The 17,526-nt window shown below is 46.6% G+C and overlaps 1 protein-coding gene across 3 annotated transcripts in view; it reads right to left on the reverse strand.

The window, feature by feature from the left end:
* Positions 1–6,104, reverse strand: part of Lonrf1 (LON peptidase N-terminal domain and ring finger 1) — a 32,176-nt gene extending 26,072 nt beyond the window's left edge. For 2 of the 3 annotated variants that reach the window (XM_050146744.1, XM_050146743.1), the window contains exon 1: positions 5,311–6,102. In XM_050146744.1, coding sequence (XP_050002701.1) covers positions 5,311–6,004 — 694 coding nt within the window. In that variant the 5' untranslated portion in view covers positions 6,005–6,102. Of the gene's footprint in view, positions 1–5,310 lie in introns of all 3 variants that reach the window. The other variant, XR_007592589.1, reaches the window with a different exon arrangement.
* Between the last annotated feature and the right edge of the window lie 11,422 nt (positions 6,105–17,526).

Here is a 17,526-nt window from a genome sequence, read left to right on the forward strand (position 1 = left end):
ATACATGTGAGTTCCAGGACAGCCAGGGCTGTTACACAGAGAAAGCCTGTCTCAAACAAAACAAAATCCCCAAAATTTAAATCATATCTCAAAATCTGAATAAAATAACATATGAAGGAAAGAAAAATAGCCTAGATGGGTCTGGCACACAAGTACTCAAGCAGTAACGACACTGCAGAGATTTCAGAATGTCACAAAAGCAGTGGGTTAACTCTCCATGAGTGTTTTAGAAAAGGATATTCCACCTTGTCATTTACCCACGTAAATTGTGGACTAGATGAGAAACGTCTCTAGGGATCAGTAATGTAGACTGGACCAGCTGTCGCGCGAGAGTTGGGGAAAAGACAAGTTAAAGAACGCTGCTGCCTCGCACATTCGAGTACTCCGAGGGAATTAATCTGCGACAACTGAATTCCAATTCTGAAAATACCTCACAATAAAATAAACGGGATATAGCTATACAATGTTATCTGAAGCGTTACTTGAGGAGGACCAAGAGACGGCTCAGCAGTTAAGAAGCGCACTTTGCTGCTTTTGCAGAGGATCCAGGTTCGAGTCCAGCACCCATACCGGGCAGCTCATAGTTGCCTGTGGCTCCGGTTCTAGAGCACCTGACATCTCTTCTGAAGGCACTGGTACACACTGATGCATGTAACAGATACATGCCTCTGTGTGTGCACAAACACACATAGACAATTTAAAAAATAACCAATCTCTAAAATAATTCTATTTTAAATGAAATAGAACCAATTTTGACAAAAAGTTACGGTACAAATAACTCTCAATCCAAGGCAACAACGTTTCAGTATACTCTGCTGTTTCATGAATAAAAGACAGGCAAAGTATGGAGAGTACTATTTAAAACAGGACACTCCAAAGATATTTATAGGACCAGGGTTTTCCATCTTCTTCAACAAAGAGACTGCGACTATAATCAGGCTTCTTAGTGACACTACACTGTACAGACCTTTCAAGCCCTCCATTAACTAAATTACTGGAGTATCAGTTCATTAGAATTTAATAATTAAGAAGTTCAATTCTTGAATATTTTGAATACATATTACTTTGCTACAATTAAAAACAATAATGGCAGGGGCTTTATCTTGTTCTTTACCTTATTTGCAGAACCTAAAACATATAGTATATGTTCCTGACACATCAAAGACGCTCAGTCAACACTTGTTGAATGAACAACAAGAAGAGTTAATATTCCTTATATGCCAATGCTTTAATCTACTCCATTTTCAGAGCCAAGTCACCTCCTTTCTGTTCAGTTCTTACCTGACTATAAGCCATCTAAAACTCGGGCTCTGGTTCCCCAGCCTGTTAGCTAGATGCTTTCCTTCCCAGTGGCATGGATTTTGTGGGGTTCAGCTAAGATGATGGAAATGAAGATATTCTGTGAGTTATGAAATGCACATATCTGACCGTGATAGGTTCTTTGTACGGTGAGGATATAAATACATTTTAAACTAGCTGAATTGTCAAGACTGCAAAACCCCTTAACATTCTCTTTAAACATACTCGGAATGTATTTGATTTGACCAATCTTTTTATAACTGAATCTCTGTAGTATCTTCCCCTCAAACTGATAGCGCAGCTGCTCCTAACTGACACATACAATCTACAATCAGGATCTAACCTTTCCTTGGTAATAATGTATACAGAAACTGGAATTGAGCTTGAAACCACAGGCTTAGGTTTCAGTTTCATCTAGTTCACCCAAGCATAACAAAGCACTCATGTTGTCAAACTATCTATGGTTTTCTGGGAATTTACTGTCTGCAGCACTTTTTGAAGCAGCTCACGTGTTTCCACTCAGTTAATTCTCACAGCGGCTCATGCTTTAGACAAGGAAACCAGAGCACAGAGAGGTCAGGCCACACACCGGGTCACACAGCATGTAGAGGCTGTACGGGGACTCTGTCAGGTAGCCTGCTTCCAGCGTGCAGAACTTGGTCGCGAGCCATAAAACATCATTAGCTTTAGAGGCCTCAACTTCCCTCGGAAGGTTCTCTGTAGGACCCACTTATACAGATAAAGCTACCGACAGTCAAGAACTATATAATTAATACTAAAGACAGAAGTCTGGGCAGGTGAAACAGCTCATCTTGTAAAGGCTTTGCTGCCAAGCCAGACCCAGGCTCAGCACGGAAGGAGAGAGGCGAGTCCCACAAGTTGTCCTCTAACTTCCACATGCACACCATGGCATCCATGTGTGCACACACAATAAAGTAAATAAACGAAAATTCCACATGCACACCACGGCATCCATGTGTGCACACACAATAAAGTAAATGGATGAAAATTCCACATGCACACCACGGCATCCATGTGTGCACACACAATAAAGTAAATGGATGAAAACACCAAAAAGCTCAAAAAGTCCCCTTTCCTTAAACAAGCTAAATAAAAACGCACACACACACACACACACACAACTTTTTAAAAGACAGTTCAAATTGTCCATTACACTGCTCTGTTACTTTCTTTTGGAAAGTGGGGAACACAGGACAGGGGGGAGGCCAGTGTAAAAACCCAGTATAAAAAGGCAGCAGCGCTCCAAGTGGGATCAGTTCAAAAGACTTGAGTATAAAGACTCAGTGCAGGAAAGACTTTTACATAAGCTCCCTGAATACTAAGAAGAAAGTTATGAAACATCTGAGAGTTAATACCAAAAGATCAATGGATTAAATGTTATCTAAATATATTTCAACGCAACAGAACCTTATGTAATCTCAATGGGACTTCTGATTTTGGCAAGGGTTTCCAAGCTTTCTTTTTCTGTCGACGGGGAGAAGTTTGGTAGTGTGTGGGCCAACTGCAGACTGATTTTTTTCCCCTAATAGTATCTGTGTCATTTTAAGAAACATGAAAAATTACAGCAAGGGATTTTTTTATTATCAATGTTGACAGTACCATTAATAACTACAGTTGGACAATTATAAATGCACTTCAAATGTTTACCTAGCTACCTCACCAACTCCAAAAAAGTCAACTCTGACAAACTGTCCGGGCAGATTTGCGAGGCTAGTAGCTTACAAACTGTGGTGGGCTGTTTGTTTTGCAGGACAGGAATGCACAGCAATGTATTCCACATGCCAGGCAAGCAGCTACCTCGAGCTATACGCCCACTCTTATTAATGCCCATAAATTATGAAACCTACAAATTTGCCATCTACCAACTAAAATACATTTTGTCTGTTTTCCCTTTATCTCACACAAAGAATTCAAAAGATACAAGTTACTATTCTCCTTAGTACTATTGAGATATATATGCCGGTGTAGAATTACTGATTTTTGACAAGCTACAAATAAGAAAAAAAATTAATAAGCCAATAAGCTAAGAAAGCAAAAGGCAAGAGACCTGAGTTCTAGTCCTGCAAAAGTGTGGTTACATAGCTTGTGGGCAATCTTACATGCAGTGTGAAATTTGGGAACAAGAGTTCGGCATTCACAGCTTTTTCTATTAAAGATAATATCCTGGTCTAAGCCCTAGAATCAATACTGGGCACAGGATGGTAAGTTAGTCCCTACTTAGGAAATGTACTTACTATTCTCCCATCATAGGACCTGAATTAACTTAGATCAAATAACTACCTCAGATGCTAGAGGCAAATATTGCTTCAAATTTCATTCTCAGTTACATACAGATAACAAAAACCCTTCACTGGAAATATACATTAAAATTTCCTTTAGAGGAACTATAGAGATGGGTGGTGGCTTGTATAGGCGGCTCAGACCCACCACCAAGGTGACTGTGGACGAGTCACCTGTCCTAGTTCTGCCTCCTCATTAAGGTCAGACCACAGCCTGTTACTGATGATTGGGACAGGTGAGGCCAGCTTCCCCACTCGACTTTATTCACCCAGCTGGCTAGAGTCATCCCCACCAGACTGTAGCTTCCAGAGCTTTCTTTTGTTCTGGGTTTATCATTCTAGTTTATTAGCGCCTACTCCTCATGAAGATACTGGAAGAAAATGAAACCGTGCCCCATCTGTGCTCTGAGCTCCAGGGGTATGACTGAAGCTACTGTCACCTGCTCCATAGGAATAAAAGACTCACAAAAATTATACTTCCTGTTACAAGGTTTATAACTTACCTAAAACCTAAAATCAGTTCCTATTTCCAGTGTCACCGATTTCCTGGTGACTATTCTCATAAGTAATTTCTCCTATCTGGCAACAGACACAAAGCATGCCCATCAGCAGGTGACCAACGACGGCACTGTTAACATTTAGGCCTGATCGGTCTTTCATGTAGGAGGCTGTGAGTCTAGGAACTGTTTAACAACATCCTTGGAAGGGCTACTAGATGTCTTTACTGACACGACCCCCACAAGGGGTGCCTACTCAAAGGTGTCTCTGGATGTTTATCTCTGTGTGCTTTTCTAGATAAGGTCCCCTGATGTAAAATACCCAGGGGGTAAGTCTCCACAACCGCCCCCTCCCACCCCGGTCCGGTAGAGAATAAACGAATTCAAATATTTAAAGGGGAACTTTTGGTTTTACTAAGTTTGCATGACCCTTTTTCGCAGCCTAAAACCATCTTAAGAAAAACGTTAACCAGGAGACCGGACAAAGCTACTGCTTCTTAGAGACGAAAATATAAACAAAAGACCGACAAAGCTTCCCTTCACAGGTCTACTTGTGAGTAAGGCAAACTCCTGATGGGAGGCTACCTCTCCACCAACACCAGGGGTACGTGGGAGCACACCCAGAGTCTATGGAAGCTGGATCTGAGATAGGCAGGTGGCGGCAGTTCCAGGAGCAAGCGATCGTGCAGACGCTTCAGGTAAAAGTTGACTGACCACCTCAGGGGCAGCCGGCCACTAACTCCGGGCCCGGCCTCCGCTGGGCCTCTGGGTGCCGGTGCCCGCGCCGAGCTCCTGCCACGCCCACCGAACGTCACCCGTTACACAACGCCCCCCCACCCAGCTTATGCAATTCTGCCCTCCCGCGGCTTCCAATTGCCCCAGTGACTTTAGTGTTATACCAAGGTAAACGCGGTACCCCCCGAGCCCCGCCTCGTCCGGGCGATGCCTGCCCCACCCCGGCTGGGGTTCCCGGACACCGCGCAGCGGGAAGCCCGCGGCCCCTACCCACCCGTCCACCCCGCGCCCAGGCTCCGCGGCCCGGGTCCCCACTCGGCGCGCGCGCACGAAAGAAACTCGCGTCCGCGCCCCTCCCCGCGCCGCGTCACTTGCGGCTCCCAGGCGATCCCCACCGTGACCGAAGCACCCCGGGGCGCCGCCCCCTCCCACACCCGCGATCCCCGCTCGCCCGGCCCCGCACCGCAGCCCCGCGTCACCTGCTCGCAGGGCGTCGCAGGCGGCCGCCAGGGCCTCTCGGTAGCGCCCTTGATGGAGCAGCTCCCCAAGGCGGCCGGCCGCCCGCGCGCGTTCGCGCTGGCCCGGGAACCACTTCTCCGCCAGGTGGTTGAGCACGACACTGGTTCGGAAGTCGGCGATGGCGGCGGCCAGGGGCGGCGGCCGCGGGGTCCCCTCGGCGTTGGCTGCGGGCGGCAGGCGGTCCCGGCACAGGCGGCAGCGGGCGCGTAGTTCCCTTCGCAGGCAACGGCGGCAGTAGCTGTGGCCGCACGGCACGGTCACCGGCTCGCTCAGGAAGCCCCGGCAGCCCAGGCAGCTGAGCAGCCCGGCCGCGCCCGCCGCGGGAGTCGCGCTCCAGCGCAGCCCGTGGCGGAGCCGGTAGCTGAACACCAAGCAGTCCACTAGCGACCCGAGGCGCTCGGGCCTGGCCGGGGCCCCGCGGCGGAGCGCGGCCGCGAACGCCTCCAGCGCTCCCTTCAGGTGGCCGCCCAGCGCCAGCAGCTCGCCCCGGCGGAGCAGCAGCTCCCAGCGTCCCGGCTCCGCGCCCGCGCGCTCCAGCCGCTCGCCGCCGCCGCCGCCGCCGCCCACTTCCCACGGCCCGTTCCGGCTCCGCGGTCCTCCGGCCGCCTCCCGATTCCCGCCCGGGGACGCCCTCGCCACGGCCGGAGAAGACATGGCCCGCGCAGGGCTGCTCCGCCACCGCCGCCCGCCGCCACGGTCCGGGAACCTCCGGGGCGCGCGGCTCCGCACGCGGCCGGCGAGCAGGGGGGCGTGGCGCGCGGACATGGCGGGGCGGCGCGCGCCCGGGGAGCCCCCGGGGGGGCGGGGTTTGGGCATGCGGGGCGGGGCCTGGCGAGGCCGGGCGGGGCGGGCCTTGGCTGCCGAGCCCGGCCTCCCGACGCGAGGCTGGCCGCCCAGTTCCCGGGAGCGGGCCCACCGGTCCCGCCCTTTCTGAGCCCCTCCTGGAGTGGGACGAGAGATCAGATGATCCCCAGCGGGGATCCTAATTGGCTTCTCTGACAACGAGGGCCTGGCTCGTGACTGAACAAAGCCCGTAGTTTGCCGGGCGGCCTGCCCGGTTGACACCTCCTGAAGTCGCGGCCAGTCCCCAGGCCTCTATGGTGGGCGACTGCTCACCCGCAGTACTGTGGACCCAAACCTGCTGCACCTGAGTAGGGACCTCGGTCCCTCCAGGCGGTAGTAGGAAGCCTTAAGTGACTCTGGATGCTCGGGGTTAAAGGTGGCAAGAACAAGCAGAAGGACAACAAAAGCACGGTGTGATGACTTTGAGACTCAAATCTGAAATAGGACAACTTAAGACACACACACACTCCACGTCTTGGGGCCGCTTCCTCCCAGCATGCAGAGTTTCTCCTGTTGCTAGGTTAGTGCTGACTTGTGTTGAAAGTTCTTTAAGAATACGAACGACAGAAGTGAACTGTTCTAAATGAAGCCCGGTACTTGGTGTACGACCTTTAAATTTAAAAAGTGCAATACACCCAAACCCATTAAACTGTAAGACAAACCAACAAATGCACTTAGAGAGTCATAGTCCCCAAGTTCTTCAGGTGCGTTCCAAATCCTACATATACACACCAATTCACAGTGGCTTAAAGTTCTTTCTAATGAGAAAACGGGGAAAAATACTTTCCCAAGTGACAGAGACCAGGTCACTACAACGCAAGCCGTCTGCAGTTTTGTCGACAGAAGATGGTTTGGCTCCTATATAATGGGTTAGTTTCTTTAAATGTGACAGCGGCGAGTTTAATACTCTCAATGGAAATATTTATAGATTTGATCACAGGGTACTGGATTGTTAATGTAGGAAGGGATTTGAGGCTTTTGGTTCTCTTTCAGACACTTGGTAACAGGAAGAGAAACATTTGTACAAAAATCCCACGCGGTCAGATTTATAAAGAGATTTTAAGATCTTCTCGCTGTCCTAGTATCATACACAATGTTTAATAAACGGTTGCCTCCCTTCCGCAGTTTTTACTTGCGATTTTCAAAATAAAGCAAGCCGATGATCATGCTGTCTGAAATTAGCTAACAATTAATGATAGCCACTAGTTTCCACAGAACACAATAAACAAAAGAGGCAGGGAAGGAAGGGTTAAGAACGTCTCAGGCTTCTGCTCTCTCTGTAATGCAAAGACTTTCCTATTGCTCTGAAGGAAACTGCAGCCAGGCAAGGAGCTCGTCCTCATCATCTGTGGTGGGGAACACAGGGGAATCATTCATGAGCAGAGCCTTAAATCTAAGTTACAACAGGCAGAGCAATTGTGTTTACCTTATCTGTGTAGCTCTGGAATGGAGCCCAGGACCTCCTGCCTGCTAGGGAAGCCCCCTAGGATGGAACTACAGCCCAGGCAGAACAATGACTTTAGTTAGATGCCTAGATATTCACTTAAGAGTTAAAAAAAATCTAACTAGTATAGCAAACACACACACACACACACACACACACACTTCACTTTTAGGCTTCATTCTTGTCCCCGGTAGTTTTCAAAATGTGCCCCAGCAAGCATTTTGTTAAGTGCATTCATGATTAGACAAAGTATGATAAACTGATAAACACGTATTTCTTTCAGATACAGTTTAAGTCAGGTTTGTTACGAGATTTCTCTCAGAAGGAAAATGGGTGCTTCGGAAAATAAGACGAAGAGTCCCTCTGTCCTTAACGAATGTGACAGATACACCTGATGCTGGCATGACGTGAAGAGGCACAATTGTGATAAGGCTGGGGGGGAGGGGACCGTAGGAGGAACCACATCCTGTTCTCCGTGGCATTTGTGAATGGTTATAATTCATGTTTGCTGGTTTATACATTTACATAACCTGTTCTCTCTCATTTATGTAACTTATTTATGTAAGAGGCTGTGCTTCCACTGTGGCCTTTGTATGCAGCACGGCTTCCTGGTGAATCAGGAAGCCTGAACACAGTAACCACTGGTTTTGTAATAGGTCATTCTTCTGTCTTTCTGTACCACCGAAAGGGGTATGCCCCTTGAGGCAACTGCCTCTTAAACGTGAAGGAGAGAGAAATCAGTGGCTCCATTCATTTTCTAAAACCTAGCCTTTGGTCTCTGACTCATCCAGCAGGCTGTGATGAGAAAGGAGGAAGGAGCCCTGCCAGCCAGCGTCTGGGCAGGAGGCCTCTGAGGGCTTCGAGAGCAGCTCGTTCCTTTCTTCCCTTGAGCACTACTGACTTTTCTCATTCTTTGCTAACGAAGTAGTAAAGTCAGGAGATTTGTATTTCATTTCAGTTTTTTTTTTAGTGTTGTCTTCTAAAATAGACCAGTTATGTAAGAGAGTCAGAAGAAAAGCGTATCTGTTTCCTAATTTGGAAAATGCTTATCACCGTCCTTCCATACTTATCCCTCCTGCCCACTGCCGCACCCCAAGACTTTTCCTGATATAGTTAGAATGTTAAGAATGGCATGACACAATGGTTTTCTTGCACACAATTCAGCAGAAGGGGATTTGAACCTCCTGTGTGCTCAGTCAATGAGTTTACCATTTGTTTTTTCACATTGTCGTTAAAAAAGGAAGACAGTCGAGTTTAAACTTGAAAGAACATGGGCTGGGGGTGGGTATAACACAAAGGTAGAATATATACTAAGGCACTCTTGGGTGCAATTTTACACACATATAAATGCATCATATATACATACATACCCTAACTACATACGTAAATACATTCATACACATACACACACACACACGTCCATCTGGTTCAGGTTAATGACATTCTAGCAGTTAGAATCTAGCTAATTCACTGAAAACTCAGCCATAAAGTTTCATATAATCAGCCCATATCCCATAGTGGTTCTATAGGTGAAACACCTATTCAAAGCCCAACTTCTTCTAAGTCTCATTCATGATATAGAGACCGCTGGCTTGACCGAAGTCCTCTAGGGAAGGGAATCCAGACACCTTAGTGCTGACTGTGTTCCCTGGGTTGTGGGAGGAGGTCATGGGCTTCACTGGCCTCCTATTTGCCATCTGCACAGAGGACAAACTAAAAGTGGCTCTGGGTTGCCTTCTACCCCTGGAGCCTTGCTGGAGAGGCTCATGTGAAAGCTACGGCAGGGGGAACAGTTTTCCCAAGCTCAGGAACACAGCAGCATGACACCTGATGCAAACGGAACAGAAGGGAATGGCTGGAAGGGAGGGGACCGTATTTTGAGAGCTGTACGTTATTGCTGCACCCTCAGCTCTGCTCAGAGCAGGTGGGATGAGCCTCGGGGACATGAGCGTTATGCAGCCACTGGCCAGGGATCCCCTAACCCCAACACAGCTGCTTGCCCCCACCATAAATCTGGGAGAGGCTGGAGACAAGCCTGGGGGGAGGGGGGCCTGTTATGTAACAGGCATTTGTAAGGAAGTTTATATAAGATGCTAAAAATACAGTATATGATCGCTGCGATGATGTTCTAAGCAAAAGCCCTAATGAGGACAACCTGAGCAGGTTAAATAGAGGTGATCCTGCGCAGACGTCTAAACCCGGTGACTCGCGGAGACAACTGTCTGAGGACCGTTTTACCGCTCAGGCTGAAAGTGGTCCTGTCTGAGGACCACTTTACCACACAAACTAAAATGCTTGCTATCCCTGCGAGAAGCACTTGCCCTAACTCTTGCAAAGACTCCGGGAGCACTAGGCATGTAATCGCTACTCTATTTCATTATATTCAAATGGGTATGTTGGGCTGTTAAAAAGAAATAAGCCCAGTGATGAACCTCATATGCTAGTTAAATTCTAAGAACTACTACCCATGAATCCCCGGGGTAATTCTCTGCCTCCTTAGTACCATTATCACCTGAACACACACACACACACACACTTCAGTACCATCATCATCTGAACACACATACTTCCTTATTGCTATTATATGAACACAACACACACTTTCATACACATATGCATATGCACACACACACACTGCCCCCGAGAACACAAGCCCTTTGGGATCTGGGATTTCTGCCCTTTTTTTCACTGATGAGTCTCTGGCAAGAGTAAGGCATCCATAGGTAACTTTTGAACGAGCCCACACACAAATGAGAGATGCCATCTAATGGTCTGCATCCCTGTTAAAACCAAGAACCTATTTTTTGGCTCTAACATACTGGAACACCTCTTTTTCCCCTTTCTTCCGGGTGTGTCTTGAAAGCATCTTCTTAAAATTCAGGAGGAGTATAGCCTTCCGTGTGGTGGTGTGGAGAGTTTGGGAAGTCACTGGGATGTGACAATAGAGCCTTCATAAGTGACAGAACTTTTATAGGCGGCCCAAGGGCTTGCTTGGTCTCTTTCTATTGTTAACTGCTAGTATTACTATTGTTGTTGTTTTTGCTCCAGTGCTGGAGATAGAAGGACACCTCCATTAACTAGCCTACAAGTCTTATTGAATGACTAAAATTTCAATGGAGAGTTTAAATGTTGCAGATTTAAATCCAAATTATCGGGGGCTACCTTAAACCTGAGTAGCCATTTATTGCCACTCCTGTATGTAATGTAAAATCCTTAGAACCGTTAGATTAAGTCCTTTTGGAATGTACAGACCCCTAGCTTTCACCAACATAAAAGCTAAAAATATTACCAGAGAGCATCTGAGTCCTATAGTTGAGATCTCCTGTTTCCTGTAATCTGTCTACAAAGTGTGTCCAGCTATGTGTTTAAAAGGTTTTCTGATTCATAGCTTCCTTTGTTCTGGTATGGTAACTGTTTCATGAAACTCTTACCATGTTAGAACCTAGGATTTGAGGCAACCTGAGGATGTGTCCTCAGACCATGGCCACTCATATTTGGTAACAGAATCAGCCTTTTTATTCCCTTTGAGGCAAAGGCTGTACTTTTTGCATTGACACTGTTAGGTGGGGATATTGGAAGAAACTGGGCCGTCTGTAACCTGGAAGAGACTCAGCCGTTCAGGCTTCCCAACCGCAGACTCCTGGCATCCAGAACCATGGTTCACAAGCTAATTCATCCCTGATACTTGGTCATAGTAGCTGAGTCAGACCGGGCCTCAGTGTTTCCCCTCTATCTCTTTCTCTCCCTCCATCTGGCCAGCCTGACAATCCCTAGACTCTACCTTCAGAATAAATCCTGAGTCAAGTCTTCCCTCTTGGCCCTGCCCTAGAACTCCAATAAAGATCCTGGCCCACCACAATAGCGTCTTTTGTCTTAAACTCAAAACAACTATTTCGTCATTGTTTAGGTACAAGACATTTTTCATCCCCAGTAGAAACATATATAAAGAAAGTTATATTCAGAAAAAATATAAAGTAAGCCTTAATAATTTGGGCAAAGGCTTTCACGTTATTAATGGCATCGTTATATTGAAATACTTTCTACATTCCTAAGAATATTAGCATAAACTTGAAGATTTGAGATTTGTTGGGGTACCCATAGGGGTCACAATTGCTCAGAGTATCCCAACCTCCTTCCTAGTACTACCTACTCGTTTTCCAGAGATTCCTTTCCATTTTCCCTCAAGCTGCATCCAGAATTTCATTCCTTTTCATCTTCCCCTATCTCTTCCCTGTCCCCAGTCACCAGTACCTCTCACCCAGACTACTGCAAGAACCTTCCACCCAGCCCCAGCCTCTGGCCTTCCACCGCTTCCTTCTGCGCTAGCAAGACAGCTGAAGTGTCCGAACCAAGATCACATTCCTTAGAACACAGCCTGCCTCTGCTTCCTGCTCAGAAGAAAACGCCAAGGCATGACGGTGCCCCAAAGTCAGCCCTTGATCTGCTCCCCACTCCTCATGTCTCTAACCTCATCTGCTCCCCCTCCTGATGTCTCTAGCCTCATCTGCTGCTGGTCTCCCCATTTTTCACACCTCTCAAGGCCTGTATAGGGTTTTTTTTTTTTTATTTTTTTCCAGTCTCCCTTGCCTGGGATATTCTGTAGACACCCTCAAGATTACACCACTCTCTTTTTATTGGCTTTTGCACAGATGCCACTTCCTCTGGTAACTTCCTTGCCCCATTAATTCCCATATTTTATCTTTGATAACTCTCCCAAGTTACTATATACTTTTATCCTATTTGCTTCACCCAAAGAATACGCATTCTACTGAGGATTTTATCTGAGTCTCTCTCTACTCTCTATTGGGTGCCTAAAACACAGAACAGGGTATTGACTGAGATGGTGTGTACTTTAATCCAATTGCTCATGAGGCCGAGTCAAGAGAATCATGAGTCTGAGGACAGCCTGGACTACATCTTCAGATCTGCCCAGATTTTTCTTTTAAATAGAAAAATTGAGACTACATATTGTCACGCCCCTACCTCGTCCAGCAAGGATGACGCGACCACCGGAGCTCTTCTTGCAGCAGTTTTCAGGACTTTATTCACAGTAATCTTTCTCCTTCTCCTTCTCTCTCTCTTCTCTCTCTCTTCCCCTCTCTCCTCTCTCTTTCCCTCTCTCCTCTCTCCCTGGGCAAACCTCTCCCAGCCCTTAAGTAGGCATGGGCTGCCAACCCCGAACTGCCAGGTGGGCACTGCCCATAGGTTCACGCATATGCAGGCAGCTGATAATCATTGCGTGATCATAGCATAGGTCAGGCCTTAGCCATCTCAGGAGTTGATTGTACATCTCCATCAGGTGTGACCCCACGCAGCTCGCTACAACATAGAGAAACGTGTTCGCTTGGCTGTTCAGTTTTTTTTTCTCATGGAAGCTGAGGACATGGTCACGACGAGAAAGAAGATGGATGCGAACAGAGGCAAGGATGTGCCGGGACTCACGATAGTGACTGTAATCAAGAGACACACATAGAAATAAAGTTTCCATATCAGCCTGCTTGAAAAGGAATAATTAGTCCTGGTGATAGGCACTGAGTAAACGTCCTCTGGAAAGTTCCCGGATGTCCTGGGAGATGCCCTTGGTGCTGCCTTTATTCCACACGGTCTTGTTTCATGCACACATTCCCAAGATTGCACAGCCTGGCTGGGCTGCCTCCCTTGGACCCCTAAGCACATGGGACATTTTTCGCTTGCATATTCTCAGTTTCTTCACAATTACTTTTTAAAAACCTGGCCTATTGGATACATCATGAAATATTTAGGGCTGCAATTTATAAACTACTGAGTGACGTGGAGAGAGTGCCTAAAAGGCTAGATGAAGGAGGTCAACAGGGCTTGGGGGACTTTGGTGGGAAAGAAGATCAAGCAAAGAAAGTATGAAGGCCCCAGTGACCCGGTTAGCCCAAGTGCTCTGCATCCCAAGATGGTCCACAAATTCACTGCTCAAATGGGAGAGGTGATTGATGACTTCACAAGGTAAAAGAGTCCGTGTGTTAGTCAACTTTCATCATTACAGCAATTGGAGATCCCAGCCCATCATAGGTTAGGAAGCTATCATGGTGGGGGATAGGGCATAGCTCACCTCATGCCCAAAAAGCAAGATGGAAGAGGTGGGACAAGGGACCTGGAATTTCCTTCAAAGACATACCCTCAACAACCTGAAGATATTCTATTAGGCCCTACCTTTTGAATGTTCATCTACCTAGCAATCTTGGGAACAAGGTTTTCCATGGTCTTTTCTAAGTACATTCAAGACTAAATTATAGCAGTTCATAGCCAGGAGATGAAAAGGTACACATCAGAGTCAAGACAAGGATTTAATGCTAAAACAGTAGTTGAGAAAGTCAGAAGAGACAAGAATCAAGATAAGGGCTACAGCCAGTAGAGGAACATACCAGATAACTCACGTCAGCATTTGCTTTAGGTCACGCCTTTTCAAGAGCCTTGGACAAAAGAAAGTTGTGTCTCTTTTCCTATTCAGAAGTAGTTAAAGAAAAAAAAAAGAAGTAGTTAAAGAGAATCCTCTTAAATGTAAATGACATTACGGAACACAAAGAGCTCTTTCTTCTCGCCTGGAAACCAAATGTCTCAGTCTGCTCTGGCTGCTATAACCAAAATATTTTTTTTTAAAAAAAAAACATAAATACCTTGCTCATATTATAGAAGCTTGGGAAATCCAAAATCAAAGCCCCTAAAGATTTGACGTCTGATTCTGCTATACCCATAGACCAGTGTCCCACTCAGCCATCATCAGAGGAGCTCCCTCCTGCAGGAGATGAGAACTAAAAGAGAGACTCACCACCACAGGATGGCGTGCAGTGAGTGCATGACCTTGGAACACTCAGACTTACTGGAGATGTCTCCATCAAAGCCTTCCCCTTCCACACTGTGCTGAACAGAAGGTAGGAAGATTCTAAGAGCCAGAGACGATGAAGGACACCAAGGAAACAGAGTCTTCTGGATGCAGCAGGGCATACATCAACTCAGAGACCAAGGCAACACATGCAAACCAGATGTGGTCCCAGAACTGAGTGGGGAGTTGGAGGGGAACAGACACTGGACATAAGCTCCCACCCCTGACCCAGAAGCCATCTCTAGTTGATCACTGCTCACAAAGGAAACTTAAGTTTTCTCCAAGTCTTACTGCATTTCCAAACCATGATTAAGAGAGGCCGCATGCCCAGCAGTAGATGGCAAACACAAAGTGAGCTCACTGGTATTTTAGAGATGTTTTGTCTCGTCGTGTGTTGTGCACTGTTTGAAAACCTTATTTGTCTTTCAGTTATCTTTTTCTGGTTTCTGGTTTCCTTGTCTCTCTCTGTTGTCCTTTTCTTTATTTTTTTCCTCTGTTTGATTTGTTTTCTTCTGGGTTTTTTTTTTTTTGCTTTTTCCACCCATCTGTTTGTTTTCTGAATAGAAAAAGAAGGAGTTGGATGGGAAAGGAGGTGGGGGAGAATCTGGGAGGAGATGAGGGAGAGGAACCGTGATCAGAATATACCATAATTTTTCAATAATAATAATAATGATAAACCAATTTGCTGTCTGGTGAGGGCCAGTAGTCAATAGATGACATCTTGCTGGCTGTGTCTCCTCATGACCACAGGAAGAAGGGGCTCTACATGCCTCCTGCAAAAGACCAGTTTACACTTGTAACATCTCTGGCATGCTCTTGTTCTTGGATACTTGCGCTCAGCTGGCTTTGATGGAGTCTTTATGAAGTCACACCTGGGTGGCAGAGGTAGATCACTCAGGGAGCCTTTGGAGGTCGTATCCACTTCTGCCCTTAGCCTGCTCACTGTTTCTGGTCCCGCTTCCGTGTGACTGGCTCTTTTTGCCATGGACTCCTGCCACCACTAGTTCCTGCCACTGTTGGTTGGCCTGCTCATCTGTCACCCACTTCCCCTCTGGGATGGGTGACACCATAGAGGGAAGGACGCGTTTTCACACTTAAGTTGTGTTTGTCACTGGGACGTGCAAACTAACCAACATAAACACCAGAGTCACACAAAGGGCTTCACTGCCATGGTCTAAGTTCCTCCTAAGAGCCCCGCCCTCTCATCAAGTCACAGGAGTAAGGTGCAACACCAGAGTTTGGAGAAGGTACTGACACTCATACCATAGTGTCTGAGGTTGCTTGCTGATGCTGTAACAAGCACCAACAAAAGCAACTTGGGGAGGAAAGGGTTTATTTCAGCTTATGCTTCCAAATAATACTCTATCCATGAGGGAAGTTGGAATCTCAAGGCAGATTCTGGAGGCAGGAACTAAAGCAGAGTCTCTCTCTCTCTCTCTCTCTCTCTCTCTCTCTCTCTCTCTCTCTCTCTCTCTCTCCATATATATTGCTTACTGGTTGGTTCCCAGGTCTACGCCAAGCTAGGTTTTAGGTTTTTTATACAGCCCAGACCCTCCAGCCTAGGGATGGTGCTGTTCACTGTGGGCTGGGCCCTCTCAGGTCAATCATCAATTAAGACGATAGAGAGGCCCACAGACTGATCTAGGTAACCCTTCAATTGTAGCTTCGCCTTCCCAGTTGACTCCAGATTGTGTTGAGTGGATATGGAAGCTAAGTGGGGCACATATCCCAAAAATGAATAAGATGTACTGTTTGGTCTTGAACCAGCCTAAGAATGATGGATACAATATAACACTGCAAAGGAAAACAAAACTATAATAACACTAAAGCTAGACAAGAAGACAATGGTGCATTTCTGTCATGAATCCTTCAGCCTTTCTCTCAGCACACAACACACTAGGTGAGAAGGTGCACGGATTGACGTCATCTGTGGTTTCTGTATTCTTATGTCTCAGCTTAACCTCATCAGCTCTTATGAAACCAAACAGAAGCAGACACGTTAAAAGAATAAAATGTCTTACAGCCAGAAAGGCTTTGACCAGCGAAGTCTGATAGCAATAGGAACGACGGGAATGCATCCCAGCTCGTGTGTCAGCTCGTAAAGAACCTAGTGCATGTGAGCTCCCAGAATTCTGCTCACTAATCTTTGTGGAAGTTCCAGACCAGTGATCCAGAGCCATATTTCTTAGAAGACAATACTTCTAATCCAGTTGTGGAAGAGTGAGGCCTTCTGGGAGCAGAGTCAGTCCCAGGCTAGCTTTGACTCAAGCACCTTTGGCTCTTAGCAGAGTCATGAAGTTCACGTGCCCCTGTTTTATCATTGTTCACTATCCCATCAACACGAGCGTCACCCACAGAAGACGCTTTCCAGATTTAGACAGAGCCTCTCCGGGCAGCTTGGTACATTCGAGGTAACCAAACAGCTGCGTGTTTGTTTTCCCCTCAATTTGATCTAGCCAAGTTATCTGGCTCCAAATATAGCTAGATAGCTCAAATAAGACCAGAAATAGATGAGTTTACTAAGTGACCTGTGGTGTCTGTTTACCTAAACAACCTGCTAGGAGCATGCTTTGTTATGATTCTCAAATCCCACCTGCGGGACGCATCTATGCAAAAGAATAGAGAGCCCTTTCATGCACAGGGAAAGTCAGCAACAGCCATGCTGGTGTGAATCGGACACTGTTCACGAAGGAAGACTGAAAATCATGACAGTAAACCATTTAGATTCTGGAAACCCAGGAAAGAAGCTGTTGGAAGGCTGTGTGATGTGGGGGTTTTGAGATCATTTCTAAAACCCATTCAGTTCACAGAGACTGTACTCTGGATGAGTGTCCTGGTCTAGAGATAAACTCCTAGAGGAAAATGAAACTATGCACGTCCACACGTAATATCTTTTGTTTTAATTATTTATTTTCTTATTTAAGAAAGATGGTGGCGAAATCACCCATGGGCCCCAGAGGGGTGAGCTAATATCTGTGTCAGTAGACTAAACACACTTCCTCTTAAGTAGGTGGAGAGATGCTGGGTGGGGCACTA

Source organism: Alexandromys fortis, unplaced genomic scaffold (genome assembly GCF_014885135.2).
Source record: "Alexandromys fortis isolate MF-2015 unplaced genomic scaffold, M_Fortis_MF-2015_v1.1 scaffold_55, whole genome shotgun sequence".
Lineage (NCBI taxonomy): Eukaryota > Metazoa > Chordata > Mammalia > Rodentia > Cricetidae > Alexandromys > Alexandromys fortis.